This window comes from Prionailurus viverrinus, chromosome D4 (genome assembly GCF_022837055.1).
Source record: "Prionailurus viverrinus isolate Anna chromosome D4, UM_Priviv_1.0, whole genome shotgun sequence".
Taxonomy (NCBI): Eukaryota; Metazoa; Chordata; class Mammalia; order Carnivora; family Felidae; genus Prionailurus; species Prionailurus viverrinus.
The window spans coordinates 70,323,908-70,341,515 of NC_062573.1; the positions used below are offsets into that span (position 1 = coordinate 70,323,908).

The 17,608-nt window shown below is 44.7% G+C and overlaps 1 protein-coding gene across 3 annotated transcripts in view; it reads right to left on the bottom strand.

The window, feature by feature from the left end:
* PCSK5 (proprotein convertase subtilisin/kexin type 5) overlaps positions 1-17,608 on the bottom strand; it is a 457,179-nt gene that overhangs the window by 364,214 nt on the left and 75,357 nt on the right. For all 3 annotated transcript variants that reach the window (XM_047829573.1, XM_047829574.1, XM_047829575.1), the window contains exon 3: positions 3,012-3,125. In XM_047829573.1, the coding sequence (XP_047685529.1) occupies positions 3,012-3,125 (114 nt within the window). The remainder of the gene's footprint in view (positions 1-3,011; positions 3,126-17,608) is intronic.

A 17,608-nucleotide genomic window follows, 5' to 3' on the forward strand; every position in this document is an offset into this window, starting at 1 on the left:
GCATCGAGGTTGGCAGATTTGAAGTTCTAGCTCTCATCCCGTCCCGTTACTCCCGACAGATCAACTTAAGGTACATAACCTCTTCCGCATCCCTTTTGTTAAGGGAAAAGCAACCATTTAATAGGAAGCTTCGAAACTCTTTAGTTGTTCCAAAATACTTTGTTCATCCTCCATGGCACCCACTACTCTGCCTTGAATTTTAGCCGCTTCTCTGTGGATAGATTCGAAGTTCCTGGAGGGCTGGAGTAGCATCTTTCTTAGGATAGTGCTTCTAAGTAGGAGAAGGGTGGGGACAGGATGCCGGGTCAGTCCTATGGACTCCCATCAACCTGCCTGGTTTGTCAGCACTGCTCTACCGCGTTCGGGCTGGGTGATTTTAACGTTTGTTTATTTTTGAGAGAGAAAGAGAGACGGAGTACGAGCTGGGGAGGGGCAGAGAGAGCGGGACACACAGAATCCGAAGCAGGTTCCAGGCTCCGAGCTGTCAGCACAGAGCCGGACGTGGGGCTCAAACCCACGAACCACAAGACCAGGACCTGAGCCACCCAGACGCCCCAGGCTGGGTGCTTTTAGACAAGTCGTCTACATTTCAGGAGCCACAGGTTCCTTGCTCTTAAAACAGGGCCAATATCCACACACGCACTTTCGCTCACACTACATGAGAAACATACTCAAAGTGTTTAGCACATCGCCTGGCACACGGTAAGTGCTCCATAAACACGTCGCCTATGTGAATTATCAAACAGGTATTGAAACATAGCCGACGTTGAAATGCCCGAACAAAAGTTCTTCCCTCAACCTTTCCTGACATGCAAAGGGAATTTCCAAAGAAATAGCAACGGTTCTTGGGGGAGAGGAGATCTCGCTCTACGGGTACTGAAACCTTCGGAGTCCCCAGGCTGGCCGAGGCGCTAATGCCTTGGCCATGGTTCCTCCAGAGCCCAGGCCAGCCTGCCGAAGCGGTAAGAAGGTCAGGGAAAGCTGCCCAACACGTCCCCCGCTCGCTGGGACCGGTGCCGACAGCACACCGGCTCTTTCTTGCATGAAGAAATGTAAGGTGACGAAGGTCTCCTCTGCCCGGCCTCATGAACAGCGGTGGAGAGGGATTTCTCTCCCATCCCCTCTCTTAATCCCATTATGCTCTTATCATTTTGTCAGCAACAGACAGAGCTCCCCAGGTCCTGCCAACACTCTTTCCAATGCCTTCCCAGGTGGCTCACTCTTCCTTGGTCTTGGAGCTAACAAGCTGTCAAGGGTCCTACTGTCCCTTCAGGTGATTTCTACTCGAATGCTGTTTAGAGTCCCGCCTCCCTTTGAACTTAGCTTTATGGCTCCCGTTTTTTTGGGTTTTTTTTGTTTTTTTATTTTCTTTTTTGGCCTGAAAGAGTTTTCTATGTAAAATTCTCTCTGGGGTTCCAAAATATTTCCACGACCTTCTACTTCTGGGTGAGACTAAGAAAAACGAAATTGGGAGAAAAGCCAGCCGCTTTCACCCACCTCAAAATAAGCACAAGTTCCTGGCATCGCGAGGCCCTAGGTCAGATCTTCCGGGGGGTAGAAGTGACTTCGCTCCTGCCCCAGTGTAACAAGAGTACGATTAAAATATCGACAGCAACGAAACAAGGTGCCAAGGGAAAGGTGCCAACGCGCCGCAGAGACGGAGGGCCCAGGAGAGCGGAGGAAGGGAAGAGGGGACAGATGAGGACAAGGGACACTTGGAGCAGTCGCCTCAGGCATGGGCCCTGAAGAAGGGGTGAGTCCGCACCTAAGTGCATGGCGAAAGGCAGGAAGAATAGCCGGGTGGAAAGAATGAAAGGCACAGAGGCAGGAAAGTTACGAGACAGGTCCGTAAAATGCTACGGGTTTGCAGAGAAGCAGGGACAGGACCGCAAAAAATAAAGGAAGTTAAGGGAAACACCCTCGCCATAGCCAGCAATGAAGACTTTCAAAAACAGAGGAAGGGAAAGGTCTCTTTGTAGATTATAGAGCAAACCGGGGACATGGGGATTTGACGAGTAAGAATAAGTAACGTATTTCTCAGGGATCACAAACATAAAACCCTAAGACTAGAGAAATATATATATATATATATATTTTTTTAAGTTTATTTATTTATTTTGAGAGAAATAGAGCGAGTGCAGGAGCGTGCACGCATGTGAGCAGGGGAGGGGCAGAGAGAGGGAGCGAGAGAACCCCAAGCAGGCTCCGCGCTGTCAGGACAGAGCCTGATGCAGGACTCAAACCTATGAACCGTGAGCTCATGACCTGAGCCAAAACCAAGAGTTGGCCGCTTAACTGACTGAGCCACCCAGGTGCCCCAGAGAGATAGAAATACATTTCCGAAGGAGGCAACGGCAGGTGAACAGGTGGACAGCTCTACTCAACACTTCAGCAAATTGCCCTCACTGAAAGTTTCTGCCTGAGCCAATGAACTAACTACAAGTCACATACTTTCCAGCCAGTCTTTCCCTTAGTTTAAAAAACCATTTTCCCTAGTGTTTAAAAACCATTACCTAAAGTAAGCAAGCACATGTTAGATGACTTAAGCCTGGAATCTGCTACTTACCAGCAGAGTCATTTCAATGACTTCTGAGAGCCATTGTCCATTACCCAGACTGGTTTTTAGGTGGAGGACACATGTATCAGAGAGGAACCCGATCACGGATAGGTCTAAGGGTGCCTGTCTGCACCTTAGTATATTTTTCTATCCTCTGGCCCAGATGTAGAAAGCTACACAGAGTAAGCTCTCTAACAGAAATTCTGTGAATCCAAACTCCCTTCTCTTTTGCCTTAGAACCAAAGAGCAAAGTTCCAGAAAGATCCAGAAAACAGCACAGGCCATCTCCATATGGAGATGGAAGTCCATCTCCATATGGCTGGACCATAGTCCAGCCAAATCTCATATGGCGGGTCTCCTGGAACAGGAAACCATCCCTGGTCACTGCCTCTGTGTCTTCCCAGACCCCACAGACGTCCCCTGGACAACACAGCCCCAGGCCAGGCTTCCTCACCATATACCACATGCTCGGCCACTTGGGATCGTTGAAGTAAGTCGGCTGGGCACGGCTGAAGTCATAATCCCTCTTTGTCCGTCTTTTTACCACTTGCTGTTGGATCCACTCCACCTGCCAAGAAGAAGGACATTTGGTGAGCGTTCAACGTCCACCACGGTTAGCACGACATCAATGACGGTCTGAAGCACTTCCCATCCTGAGCCAACTTGGTTCAAGTCACAGACTCCGCGCTGGCAACGAGAATCCGAGCCTCTGCTCTCAGATTCCCTAGAAACCTAGTTCTCCTTTATTTACTTATTTTTTATTTTTAATGTTTATTCATTTTCGAGAGAGAGAGAGGGCATGAGCAGGGGAGGGGCAGAGGGAGAGAGGGAGACACAGAATGAAGCAGGCCCCAGGCTCCGAGCCGTCAGCACAGAGCCCGACACGGGGCTCGAACCCACGAACCGTGAGATCGTGACCTGAGTCAAATCAAAGGTGGATGCTCAACCACCTGAGCCACCCTGGTCTTTCATGACACCATCATCCCTATCTCTCGACAGCATGCTAGCTTTCTGGCTTCTTCAGAAAGCATGTTTCACTCACAATTCTTTTTTGCAAGTTGACAGTGTTAATTTTTTAAGCTCATTTTTTTCATCCTTACTTCATCTAAGGGTCAGCGAACTTTTTCTATGCAGGTCCAGATAATTCACATTTTAGGCCTGCAGGCCATTGACCTCTGTCACAACTACTCCTTCTGCCCTTGTGCGCCACAGACAGACAGAAAATGAAGGGGTGTGATAGTTCCAGTAAGACTTTCTGTAGAAAAACCAGTGTCAGACTGCATTTGGCCCACGGGCCACAGTTTTTGTGACCCTTGCCTTACACGACACATCAAATGTTTTTTGTTTTTTTTTTTTTAATTTTTTTTTCAACGTTTTTATTTATTTTGGGGACAGAGAGAGACAGAGCATGAACGGGGGAGGGGCAGAGAGAGGGAGACACAGAATCGGAAACAGGCTCCAGGCTCCGAGCCGTCAGCCCAGAGCCCGACGCGGGGCTCGAACTCACGGACCGCGAGATCGTGACCTGGCTGAAGTCGGACGCTTAACCGACTGCGCCACCCAGGCGCCCCGACACATCAAATGTTTTTAATGCTCTGGGATTGCACGGCAAATTTCAACATTACCCTGGGATCAAATCCTCTAGGATCACAATTTTTTTTTTTTCTTTTAAAGAAATGGCTTCCTACAACATAGCGGAGTAGAAACAGCAATATTCGGGGAATCAGAAAACCAAAGCCCTGACGGGTCTCTGGCACACAATTAGAGAAATCGCTCAATTTCCTGAGCCAGAGAGGCTCCGTGCCAGCTCACATTCAAACTCCCCACACTTGGGAAAGTCTTAAATATTTAGCCACAACGTTTGCTTCAACAAGGCAACTGAGAACTTTTGAGTTGAATACAGTATGGTAACCTAAATGGAAGAACTACATTATGGAGGTGTTTTTTTTTAAATGTTTGTTTAGTTTTTGAGGGAGAGAGAGAGAGACAGAGAGAGACAGAGTGCGAGCGAGGGAGGAGCACAAACAGCAGGAGACACAGAAGCCAAAGCAGGCTCCAGGCTCTGAGCCATCAGCACTGAGCCCGACGCGGGACTTGAACCCACGAACCACGAGATCACGACCTGAGCTGAAGTCAGGTGCTTCACCGACTGCGCCACCCAGGGGTCGCATGGGGGTGTTATTTAAAACAGGTAATCATTATGGCAACATAAAAATAAACAATTTCCCTTGTTTTTTTTTATTTTTATTTAAAAATTTTTTTTAAACATGTATTTATTTTTGAGACAGAGAGAGAGAGACAGAGCATGAACGGGGGAGGGGCAGAGATAGAGGGAGACACAGAATCGGAAGCAAGCTCCAGGCTCCGAGCCATCAGCCCAGAGCCTGACTCGGGGCTCGAACTCACGGACCGCGAGATCGTGACCTGAGCCGAAGTCGGACGCTCAACCGACTGAGACACCCAGGCGCCCCAACAATTTCCCTTTTGAATGGTGCATCTCAAATGCATTATCAGCCCGGGTGGCATTCTACAATTTGTTCCTAAATTCTCCTTTGTTTGATCTCCCCTGGCCATAGCTTATTTAGCCATAATACTCCAAAATGTTCTGTTCTACCATTTATCCCTTCTCTCCACAAAGGGATTAAAAATTGAGGGGAGGGAGACTTTGTGGTGCACTAGTGATTCCGTTTGCACCCATTCAGTAAAGATTTCAAAACCACTTTTGCCTACTTGATTAAAGATCTCTGGAGGAGATACTAAGGTACTGATTACCAGGCTCAAGGTGCACGGTTATAAATAAGGTACGAAGGCCAATAGCCAAACTAATAAATTTCTATGATTCTCCCACTGAGAAAATCTATTCAACGAGGCTATTGGTATGTAAGATGATTCGAATAGTGAATTCCTAACAAGGAGACAGAATTACACAGCCTCCTAAATAAATATAAAATCCACTTATGACAAACATCCCAGCTAAGCATCATACGTGTGCCTTCTCCGACCGGTAATTTAGGCAAAATGATCAGTCCAGGAAAAAAAGCTAATACGTGAAAAATAATATTCTCCAAAAGGAAAGGTTTTCCTGTTCCTGTTTCAATTCATGTAGACTAAGGGGGCCCTCTGGCACTGGAACATTCTACTCCCACACACATCCCCAACATCATACCTTGTACACTGGACAGAAGAGATCGTGTGCATTTCTTTAAACTTTAAAGAAACAGTTGTCTTTCAACAACGGTTGTCAGGGATGCTAACAGGGATCTTGTTTTGTCTTTGACTCAAGAGACTGCTCTTTAGAAGTCACATCGAAACTAACGCGGCGTTAAAAATGTGTGTACTTTTTTTTTTTTTTTAACGAAGAGGGTAATTTTTAAGCGGCTGGATTTTGAACAATACAGGGAAAAAATCGATCTCTTTCTCAATCAAAGTAGAGCAGCCAGCATGGGCGTGCATGCACTGTTTCTATTTCCAGGAAACATTTTAATCTCTTCGTTTCAAACAATCTTTCTAAGGAATGAGTCTCATTCACCCACTTGTTCATTCAAAAAGCATTAAGTGTCTCTTCTGCACCAGACGCTGTGCTGGGAATATAAAGATGGGTAAAAATAGTCTTTGGCTTTGAAGGACTTACATTTTACCAAGAAATAGTTAGCAAGCATTCCACAGTTTTCCACTTCATAAAAATGTAGTCATCTCCATGAATGACATCTAGCACTCTGTTAATCAGGCCATTTGTGAAAAATTTGATTATGCAAATTATATCCGCGATCCTTATTCTTACCGCCCAAGTCACATCGCAGCAAGACTAGATCAGTATACACGCGTATGCTAGGGGAAAGAAGGCCGCAGATCCGTTTAGATGGAACTCTCTCTGGGGCGCCTGGGTGGCTCAGTCGGTTGGGCGTCCGACTTCAGCTCAGGTCACGATCTCACGGTCCGTGAGTTCGAGCCCCGCGTCGGGCTCTGTGCTGACAGCTCGGAGCCTGGAGCCCGTTTCCGATTCTGTGTCTCCCTCTCTCTCTGCCCCTCCCCTGTTCATGCTCTGTCTCCCTCTGTCTCAAAAATAAATAAACGTTAAAAAAAAAAATTTAGATGGAACTCTCTCCAAACGGACCCTCCATCGGCAGTGGTCTTTCCTAACAGAACCTCCTTAAATTCTCAGTTGCCACCTGTAGGTGTCCATAAACCAGAAGGGGTCAGATCCCCCAGCGTGGTCGCAAATAGAATGCCAGAGATCAGAACAAGTCTGTTCGGGGGGGGGGGGGGGTATCACTGTTTCTACAATGACGCTGGGAGCGTGCACTTGCCCTAAATGCACAAACACGAATGGACAAATGTGAGGAAACCAAGTGCCAGCCATGTTCCTAGATGAACTACAGGCACTAAAATAGAACCACGCATCTTACCAGACAGCATCTCTTCTGTAATTTTACCAAACAAAAGTGCTTAGTTATAGGGCGCGGTGGCTAGAAGGTGACACGGCGAGTTGGCATCGAGATGGGGCTTTAAGTCACTGTCTGATCACAGGGCTGACATAGTCAAGAAAAGTACAGTGGGTTGTTTTTTTTTTTAGCATCAGATGCCATGTATTTTGTCTCTGTATCTAGGAGTATGAGGATATAGCCCTACATTTTTTGGAAAGTGGGAAGAACACCTCTTGGATCAGAAGACTTCTATGACTGGAAAGACCATATTTCTATTTTTAAACCATTATCCATATGTCTGCCCTTAAGCCCTTTAAGAAAAAGCTCAGAGGTAATGCATTACACAGACTGCACTTTTTGCCAAGAAGCCTCAATGCACAGAAAAGATACTTCGAAATTCATTTTCATAAAACTATGGTCAGCCCAGGAAACAAGGAAAACCCTGTGCTCTCCCTCACTGGTGTAACTTCTGAAAGCTCGATTTCTTATATTAAGGAACTACAGTTCATCCAGACTGTAAAAGCCACAGGACCTTTGAGATCATCAGTGTATCCTCCATGAACTTCAACATACGTGCGCTCCAGGTTATAAGGACAGTCCCTTCCTCCAGCCACAGACCTCGTCTCCCTATATGGTCCAAGTGGATCTAGGCATCCACTGCTTCAGCATCGTTGCCGAAAGATGTTCTCTTTCATCAGATTTTACTTGCCAAGCAAAGCACGTTCAGTGATAATTCTGGGCAATCCCCCTGCCCAACATCTCAGCTGAAATCCTGTCTCATTAGTTTGAAATTTAACAACTTTCTGAAATAGGATAAAAAAAAAAAAGAAGCTATGTGAATCTACGTGATGTGACTTTTATATCAATATTAATCAAAAGCTATGATATCACAAGAAAGATAAATACTGCAAGGCATCACTTATATGTGGACTCAAAAAAAAAAAAAAAAAACCCAGACTTGTAGAAACAGCGGAAAAATGGTTGCCAGAGGCTGAGGGGTAAGGGACATAGGGCAGGTTAGTAAAAGGGTACAAACATTCAACTGTAAGATGAACAAGGCCTCAGGATCTAATGTATGACCGGAGATTCAATGTAATGGTAGTTGATAACACTGTATCATACAACAGAAATTCGCTAAAAAAGTAGAACTTAAGTGTTCTTGCCAAAAAACATGGATATGTATACATATATATGGTGATGAATATGTTAATTAACTCGATGGAGGGAATCGTTACATTTTGCCTATAGATGATCATATAATCACTACAACGTATACTTTATTTTTGTTTCACTATATACACAGTTTATTGTCAAGTTAGCTAACATACAATGTATACAGCGTGCTCTTGGTTTTGGGGGTAGACCCCACGATTCATCGCTTACGTACAACTATAATGTACATTTCAAATATCGTACACTTTTGGGGCGCCTGGGTGGCTCAGTTGGTTAAGCGTCTGACTCTTGATCTCGGCTCAGGTCATGAACTCACATTTCATGGGTTTGAGCCGCACATTGGGCTCTGCATTGACAGCACAGAGCCTGCTGGGGATACTCTCTCTCCCCCTCTCTCTCTCTCTGCCCCTTCCCTGCTTACTCACTCTCTCAAAGTAAATAAATCAACTTAAAATGAATGAATGAATAAATAAATAAATATCTTAGAATTTTATATGTTGATTATGCCTCCATGAAGATGAAATTTAAAAAGGTGTCTCATTCAGGGCGCCTGGGTGGCTCGGTCAGTTAAGCATCCGACGTCAGCTCAGGTCATGATCTCTCCCGTTTGCGAGTTCAAGCCCCGCATCTGGCTCTGTGCTGCCAGCTCAGAGCCTGGAGCCTGCTTTGGATTCTGTGTCTTCCTCACCCACTGCCCCTCATCTGCTTGTGCTCTCTCTCCCTCTCTCAAAAAGAAATAAACACACACACACAAATAATAAATACATAAATAAATAAATAAATAAATAAATAAAATATATTAAAACTAAGGATTGAACTATATACCGGGAGCAAACGTCTACAGATTTCCATGGAATGGAATGGAAAGTCAAGAAGTCAACCCTAAATATATAAGAATATAGTATATGTTAAGGGTGCCATTCTAAGTCATGTGGGGAAAACCAGATTACTTTGTAAGTGAAATCAGTCTAACATCTTACATCAGGATAATTTCAACTGAACGATATTAAATGTAAAATTAAACAAATGCAACCACCAACGTATCCTGAGAAATACAGGAGATTTAAAAAAATAATCTTAGAGTGGAAGATGCTTAAGTATGATGCAAATCAAAAAGGGAATTTAGAAAAAGTGACACATTTAACATAGTAAAAAATAAATTTGGCATGACAAAAAAAAAAAAACCCTTCAAAAGCAAGGCAGAAGACAAACAGGGAGTTTCCAGCTCCTACCAGGGACAAAAGGCTATTTCCCTAATATACAAAAAGTTTCTCCAATCAATAAGAGAAAAATTCAGCAGGAAAACAGGCAAGGACAGGAGTACAGTAATCCTGAAAAGATAAATCGAGTTTTTAAACACATAAAAATATGTCTAGCCTCATGCAGATAAAGACAAAAGTAAATGAAAATGACACCAAGATATCACTTTTTCCCCTTTCAGAGATAAACAACGTGAAGATTGGTAACATCCAATGACTAGGGAGGTCATGATACAACTCATTCTCCTATCACAATGATGGGAACGTAAACCTGTCCAACTCGATGGAGCATAAGTGGACAATATCTACGAGAATTCGACAAGAAGTAATTCCGCTTTTAGGAATTTATCCTACATCTTTACACATGTAAAGATGCAAGGGGGCTATTTACTGAAGCACTGTAAGTAATAACTGCCAGCTGTAAACAACCTGGATGTGTACGGAGAGAGATTACTAAACGATGACATATCAATACGATGAAGTACAACGCAACCATAAAAGAGAATGTAACAGATTCTATTAGGTAAAATAGAGAACAATCTCCATGATCCAGCTTAAAGTGAAACGAAGGAGAGAGAGAGAGAGAGAGAGAGAGAGAGAGAGAGAGAGAGAGAGAAAGAAAGAAGAAAGAAAGAAAGAAAGAAAGAAAGAAAGACAAAGAAAGGACAGTCTATGAAGAGTACTACAATTGTTGCCTTTATCTGAAGTGATTACACAGAAAACTCTTTGATGAACACTGGTTGCTTCCTGGGATATAAATGATTGGGATACAGACGTAGTGGGGAGACCCTTACTGCGTGCCCTTCAACTTTGTTACCTTTTGTACTACATGAATATGTTACCTATACCAACAATTTATAAAAAAATTTTTTTAACGTTTATTTATTTTTGAGACAGAGAGAGAGCACGAATGGGCGAGGGGCAGAGAGAGAGGGAGACACAGAATCTGAAACAGGCTCCAGGCTCTGAGCTGTCAGCACAGAGCCCGACGCGGGGCTCAAACTCATGGACCGCGAGATCGTGACCCGGGCTGAAGTCGGACGCTTAACCGACTGAGCCACCCGGGCACCCCTACCAACAATTTAAAATTTCTTTCAATTTAATAGGTTCCATTGGTTGATTACTATCATATAATCTAGTGATTTCAAATGTGACTGCCTGCATAAGTCACAACATGCGTTTTTTTTTTTTTTTTTTTAAGAAATGCGAAAAACAGTATACAAAAAGCATCTCGGGTGGCTTTATAGTATGTTTTAACGTGAAAGGTATTTTTTTTAAAAGGTGGATAAATAGCAAATAGAAGTGACTGGAATGTGGGAAACTTGGTTAATAATGTTGGATTTGCCACCAGCCATCGGTGTGACCTTGCAAAATCTTCATGGACACTTTTATATGAACAATGAGACAGGGCAGACAAAATATGCCCTCTCATCTCCGTCTAGCTTTGAGATTTTATCTGTATATTCTATTTTCTGATTTGATTGGGAATAAAACGCTTGTGCTACGTGCCATAGAGGTGAATAGGCGCTCTAGTTGATAAATGATCTTAAGTCATTCCATGAAGAAGGGAGATTAATATTTAGAAAGGAGTGTAGTGAATTATATTATTCCTTTCATGATCTGAGGAAGCAGTTGCCAGGAAAGAAAATACGTGGCATTCCATATTTCGTATCCTTTTTTGGGTACCGTCAACAAAATAGTGGGGGAAAAAAAGCACATAGAGAATTCTCCCCTCCTTTTTCTTCTCTGACTTTGAAAACAAAACATGCAGAGCTGCCTTGATTTAAAACAAAAAAAGTGTTAGTTAAGTGCATCACGGCTACGTGCTTGTTCATTGTGGAAAAGAAGGGTGGATAAAGACAATATCGTGCTGGCAAGCTGCTCTCAGGCCCCAAAATCTGAAGCCGACATATCCCCAAAGTTCTAGAACTTTCTAGAGTATCTAGAACTCTGAGCCACAAAACAGAGTTAACCGGTGAATCAAAGAATCTCATAAAAGTATGTGTTCAGAGGAGGGTATTCTAGTCTTGAAACCTTACTCCAGTTAGTAACTCAACTGGTCATTAGTGAGTTACTCAATGTTGACATTGTTTTTTGATTGGAGTCACGCTTTAAAAAGAACGAGTCCGGGGCGCCTGGGTGGCTCAGTCGGTTAAGCGTCCGACTTCGACTCAGGTCACGATCTCGCGGTCCGTGAGTTCGAGCCCCGCGTCGGGCTCTGGGCTGATGGCTCGGAGCCTGGAGCCTGCTTCCGATTCTGTGTCTCCCTCTCTCTCTGCCCCTCCCCGGTTCATGCTCTGTCTCTCTCTGTCTCAAAAATAAAAATAAAACGTTAAAAAAAAATTAAAAAGAACGAGTCCAGTTGTTTGAAGTCTGCGTATTCCAGAGAGCTACTTGTGAACAAGATAAGCATTACTGCTTATCTGATGGAGGGATGTCACTCGATGTGCTTGGGACAGGCACTTGGAATCCTCTTTAATGACTGCCAACATCAAAGGCTTATATTAGAGAATCATCTAGTCGGGAATATGAGGAACCACACCATTTCTGGAAGGTCACTGATAAGGAAATAAATACCTTACGTGCACTCAGAACAGTGTAATCGAAGACAATACAGGCCCAAGTTAAAAACTTTAAGTGCCGAGACATTTTACGATTAGTCGGCTTTCTCCCACGGAACCAAACTCCTAGAAGTGTGCCACGATTTAATCCCATGCTCCTTTGTTTGGTGGAAAACTCATGGTATTATTGGTCCAACTGCATTACTTACTTTCAAAGAATTAAAGTCCTATTTCTTGGGGCGTCTGGGTGGCTCGGGCGCTTAAGCGTCCGACTTCGGCTCAGGTCACGATCTCACGGTCCGTGAGTTCGAGCCCCGCGTCAGGCTCTGTGCTGACAGCTCGGGGCCTGGACCCTGTTTCAGATTCTGTGTCTCCCTCTCTCCCTGCCCCTCCCCTGTTCATGCTCTGCCTCTCTCTGTCTCAAAAATAAAATAAACGTTAGAAAAATAAATAAATAAAAAATAAAAAAAAAATAAAGTCCTATTTCTCACCTTAAACTATTCCACTGTTATTCTAACTTCTAAATGTTTAATTTCCTAACTTGCTCTCCGTTGTTTTTTTTTTTTTCCTCCTCACTTCTGAGAAGATGATGTGTGAACAGGAAATACACACAGTTGCATCCAATTAAAGCAGTAAAATTTACGCCCCACCCTCAAGGGCCTTGCGTTCATTTGTCTCTCCAGTCTCAAAATACTATATAAAGTACTACTACGAGGCAGGCACTGTTCTGGATGCTGCAGAATGGCATCGAACAAAATAACCAATTTCCCACCTCACCTTCAGGCACTTTCCATTCTAGCTGAAGATGCACCATAAGCATGCAAGTAAATAAAAGACTGTGTACCATTTTCTCATGGTGCAAAAAATAAATAACACAAGGTAATGGAGATTTTGACAGAGGGGGCTATTCTAGGTAAGGTGGTCAAGAAAGGCCTCTTTGACAGAATTCTGAATAATAAGGACCCAGCCATATAAATGACTCAGAAGAAAATACTATAGGCAACGTGAGTCGTTAATACAAAAATCCCTAGGGTGACCAGAAGTCTGTACTTTTGTCTACAGCTCGTCCACAGGCCACAGATGTCTATGGTAATCTGGTCAACTAGTTCTGGGCTTGTCGGTGGCAAAAATATGATCTCGAAGAAAACACACCTTCAAGGTGGGCATGTCCCCAAGGCCCCACCAGTTTCTCAGCTGATGGGAACAGACTCAGCTGAAAGACGGCTAAACAAGGCCCTCAGCAGGGGACCCTCTCGCCTAGATCTAGGGACTAGTTAGTTCCTATAAACTTGTCCAGTAAGGTGCTCTGACGCAGATTCTGACCGTTCAACCGTTACATCAAAACCCCCAAGTTCAATGTAATCTAAACACCAGAGAAATTATTAAATGCTTTCTGGGATAGAAAGGGTCCCAAGCACAAAGCAGTCAAGCATAAGGGAAGGGTAAAGGCATAAAACGTGGAACCTACTGCTCTATAGATCTACAGAGATGGGATCGTTTCCCCCACCTCACCCAGTCTAAATCTCAGAAGCAACAAAATCAGTGTCCACAATTAATGTGGATAAACGCAGAAGAATTAAGGAACTGTCGACATGGGTCGAGAACCTGGAACGGGACGGCAGACACCGGCAATCAGTTCAGAACCGGCAAGGACCAAAGGCTAAATAAAGTCGATGGGTCCCACGGTGCTAGTGATACATTCTCCCAGTGACAAAGAGCATCGCCAACACTTTAATGGTCAAGGACTCATCCACAGTCAAAGCACACCGCAGACCAAGTGCGATTTTAAGAGCAGTCATGGAGGGAGAAATATAAAGATCAAGGAAAGGACTGGAAACCAACTACCTCAAAGGTAAGTAAGAAAAGGTGGCAAACTGATAAAAAAAAAAATGCTAGGACATCGTTCCTTAAAGAAAACTTGTTTTTAAGCATTTCAATGAAGGCTTTGCCCATCCCGGCCACTAGTAATAATACCCATTAGCAACAGTTTCTTCCGGACTTTCAATGACAATATATTATTTTTGCTTTATCTTGTCTTTCTAGGAAAGCTCATCTTAGCAGATTTCAGGTTCATTTTCCCATTGATGGGTCACTCTCTAAACATTCTTAAAATCCCTTGAAGGCAAGATACGTATTTCATATTTGTCTCAAAGGTAATGCATTTGTTTCTTGAGACAAGTCGAATTTGTTCTTTCGGGCGGGGGGAGAAAGCTTCCTATTCCTACTCATGCCAAAATGTTTTCCAATGGGTAAAACAGAATTCAATTTCTGTTAAAAAAAAAAAAGTGTGTGTGCACGCACATGTGCACAGATGCACCCAGCACATGGGATGCGGTTATTAAAACGAAAAACTGGTCATGTGAATTCATTAGAATCCTTGGTGAACGGCAAGATTATTTCCAAAGAATCTTGCGTATTCTAACTTGGATTTCAGTTTTTTTCTATTTTAAACTTTAGGATAATTAATTTAAGCAATGAGAGGAAACTTGAAAATGATTTTGATTGCTTGGAAGTTTGAAAAGGAAATAGAATTCTGAAGTATCTAAAATTAATCCTACATGTCTAAATGCCACCCAGGGTTAAAGTCACACTTTTGATTAAATGCAATCTTAATTCAGGGATTAAACTCGAACAGCACATAATTCCCTCCAGCTTCACTCTGGGATCAAGATTATCACTGCACTAAAAATACAGTGGCATGACTTCATTCTATATGTGTTTGTTTTTTTTGAATAATCTTCCTCTAAGCAATTCGAAAGCCAGGGCAACGGAATAAAATCTATTCAACATGTAAAGTAAGTTACATCTCATTCTGCCTTAGTAAAGTTTGAGACGTCTGAAAGAATGCCATTTTATCTTAAAACTAAGTGTTAATCACTCGATGGATTTTGGTTCTCTTTGACCAGTCCTGCAACCCTGTGTATCAATCGTTCAAGATATTCCCAGACCCGTACTTGCAAAAATTGGATGCCCTTGCATAGCAAGTGGATACAAAGACGAGCATTATTTTGTAGAGAGGGGAGAAATTGTTCAATTCAGCTGAGATTAATATGAAAAGGGGCAAATGCTGGCAAAGGAAAGGGCGTCATTCTCATTATTTCTCCACGCAGAGGACATGGGGTGATCTGCTAAATCTCAAAAGTATGTCAGCTTCTTGCCTCTTCATTCCATGGCTCACAAACAACGATCGTGAAAGTTATATTCACACGGGGGGGAAATACTCTCCCCCAGTGACTAATTTGGCTCCAGTGCACATACGGTCTTATTCTCCTTGCTATTTCAATGTAAATAACAACAGCATTTGCTTCTCAATTTCCATGGGCCCTACTGCTCCAATTTTGATCACAGTGAAAAAAAATCTGAGGGGGTGGGAGGGGGAGTCCATAACTTCAGAACTGGACACGTAAAGTTTTCATATCCTCAATTTAATCCTTTTTTTTCCAACGTGAGGCATTCTCAATATTCCGGTAGCTTCTGATATTTAACCTCTCTCTTTTAAATCTCGTCATTGTCAAGATTTCAAATCTCAGAGATCAAGAAACTATCGATTATGATGCTGGTGAGCTCTATAGAGCTATGAGTCAAATGTAGGGGGTGGATTAGAAGTCAAGGTTTTGGGGCACGTGGGTGGCTCCATCGGTTAAGCGTCTGACTCTTCATTTTGGCTCAGGTCATGATCTCGCAGTTCGTGAGATCAAGCCCTGAGCTGGACTCCAAGCTGAGCTTGGAGCCTGCTTGGGATTCTCTCTCTCTCCCTCTCTCTTTCTGCCCCTCCCCTGCCCACGCACACGCGCACACACTCTGTCGCTCTCTCTCAAAATAAATAAATAACCCGCCACCCCCCCCCCCCCAAAAAAAAGTCAATGTGTTTTCTTCCTCCTGCTGCTAGGAGATAAATATGCAATTTTAGGAGCAAATGCATCAAGTGTGCATAAGCACTCTACATTCTCGAGGTTCATCTAAATGGTTCACGTGAAATGAGCTCGAACATCTGTAAGTCAGTAAATGTGCAAAGTCACCGGTGGGGAGAATAAAGACCCCCCCCCCCTGCCCCCGCCATGGTGGGGTCCCAGAGAGCAGAGAGATAGGAGAAAGGTCAACCTTCAGAACGGGTCTCTGACTTGGGTTTCTATTATATTCCTTTTTTTTTCCCCGGAACTCTAACCTTCTAGTTGGCAGGGAGGGCAGGGGTGTTTTGCAACGAAAACACTGGAATTGTGGCAGCTCTTAAACACCATCATCACCCTCTGAAATATTTAGCAAACAGCTACTTTGGTCAGGGTGGGGGAGAAGCATGCCTTTGAGCCTCAGGGAAAAATATGGTCCAAAAATCCCTGGGCCAGACGGGAAAGGGATTGGCATCTTCTCACCTCGATCCAGTTGCCTGAAGCAAACCGAATGTTTTCTCAATCTCGGGCCTGCTCCCTCACCTCGGAAACCACGGATGAGGCTTCCATCAAGGTGGTGCTTGACAAAACCCGCAGGTCAGCGCGCAGAAACGTCTGGAGCTGGACCCGATGGATGAGGGCACCGGCCGCAGCGGCCGCCTGCCCCCCTCGAGGGCGAGGCGGAGCCCGCTCCCAGCTCCTTGGCGGCCCGCATGTCACAGCAGACGGGTGCCAAGTCACTCCACCGGGCCTCCGGCTCCCTGAACTCGTAATTCATACCCACCACAGTCAATTACAGGAGCCCCGGGGCCGAGGCTTGAGGAAGGAGGGAGAAAACACGTTTTCATCACTGTCATCAACCCTGACACATTTTCAGCATGAAGACCCGGGAGCTGCAAGTCTGTCCCATCAAGCTGCCTTCTTTCCTGCTGTGTGTTCTGGACGGCCCAGCGGCCACCCCCTCCCCAACCCCCCCCCCCCCCCCCCCAGTCTGTTTTGTCGAGTTCATGGGAATCTGATGCATTTACTGCTCCCGCGGGCAATTCGCAGCAATTCTCTCTAGGCACCACCCCCTCCTCCAGGGGGTTCCACTCTGGCACACTGGGGCTGGCAGCCGGCCTGGACCACGGTCCCAGAAACCCTACCGAGTCTCGGCCACTTGAGGAAGGGCCGTCAAAACCATGGCACCTGCGAAGCACACTTCCCAGGGACGTCGTTCGGTAGGACGCTTAGCAGCGCGGTGTCCAGGTGAGGGAAGGCACAGGATGACAAGGGACACGAAGGGCTAGCGTTTGAGGATTACGCCTGGATTTCGTGGCGGTCCCGCAGTGGGGGTGAGGGCAGCCTCTAGGACTTTCTCCCGCCCCCACAAGCAGCCTCGTGGTGCCTTGCCCAGAGCAGGTACCCGGTACGGGTTTCCAGAAGGAATGGCTGCATTAACTACTCTTTCAGGAAAGTGACACTTGGGAATCCAGCCATTCGCCAGCCCCACACATGTAAGGGAAAGCAGAAAAGCCAGCTCTAGGAGAAAGGAAAGGGGAGGGAAATAATTTTATGTCATTTTCAGATGGGAGCCTCTGGATTTAGGCTCAGGATAAACCAAGGAAGTGACTTTGCTGAGCTAAGGAAGAAATCACAGAGGGAACGCTGGTGGGTTTTTCCAGTGCTTTGATTTCCAACGGGTAGAGACATCCTTGGCCATAAGACTTGGGAAGCACGGCCATCTGTTTTTGTTTTTGTTTTTCAT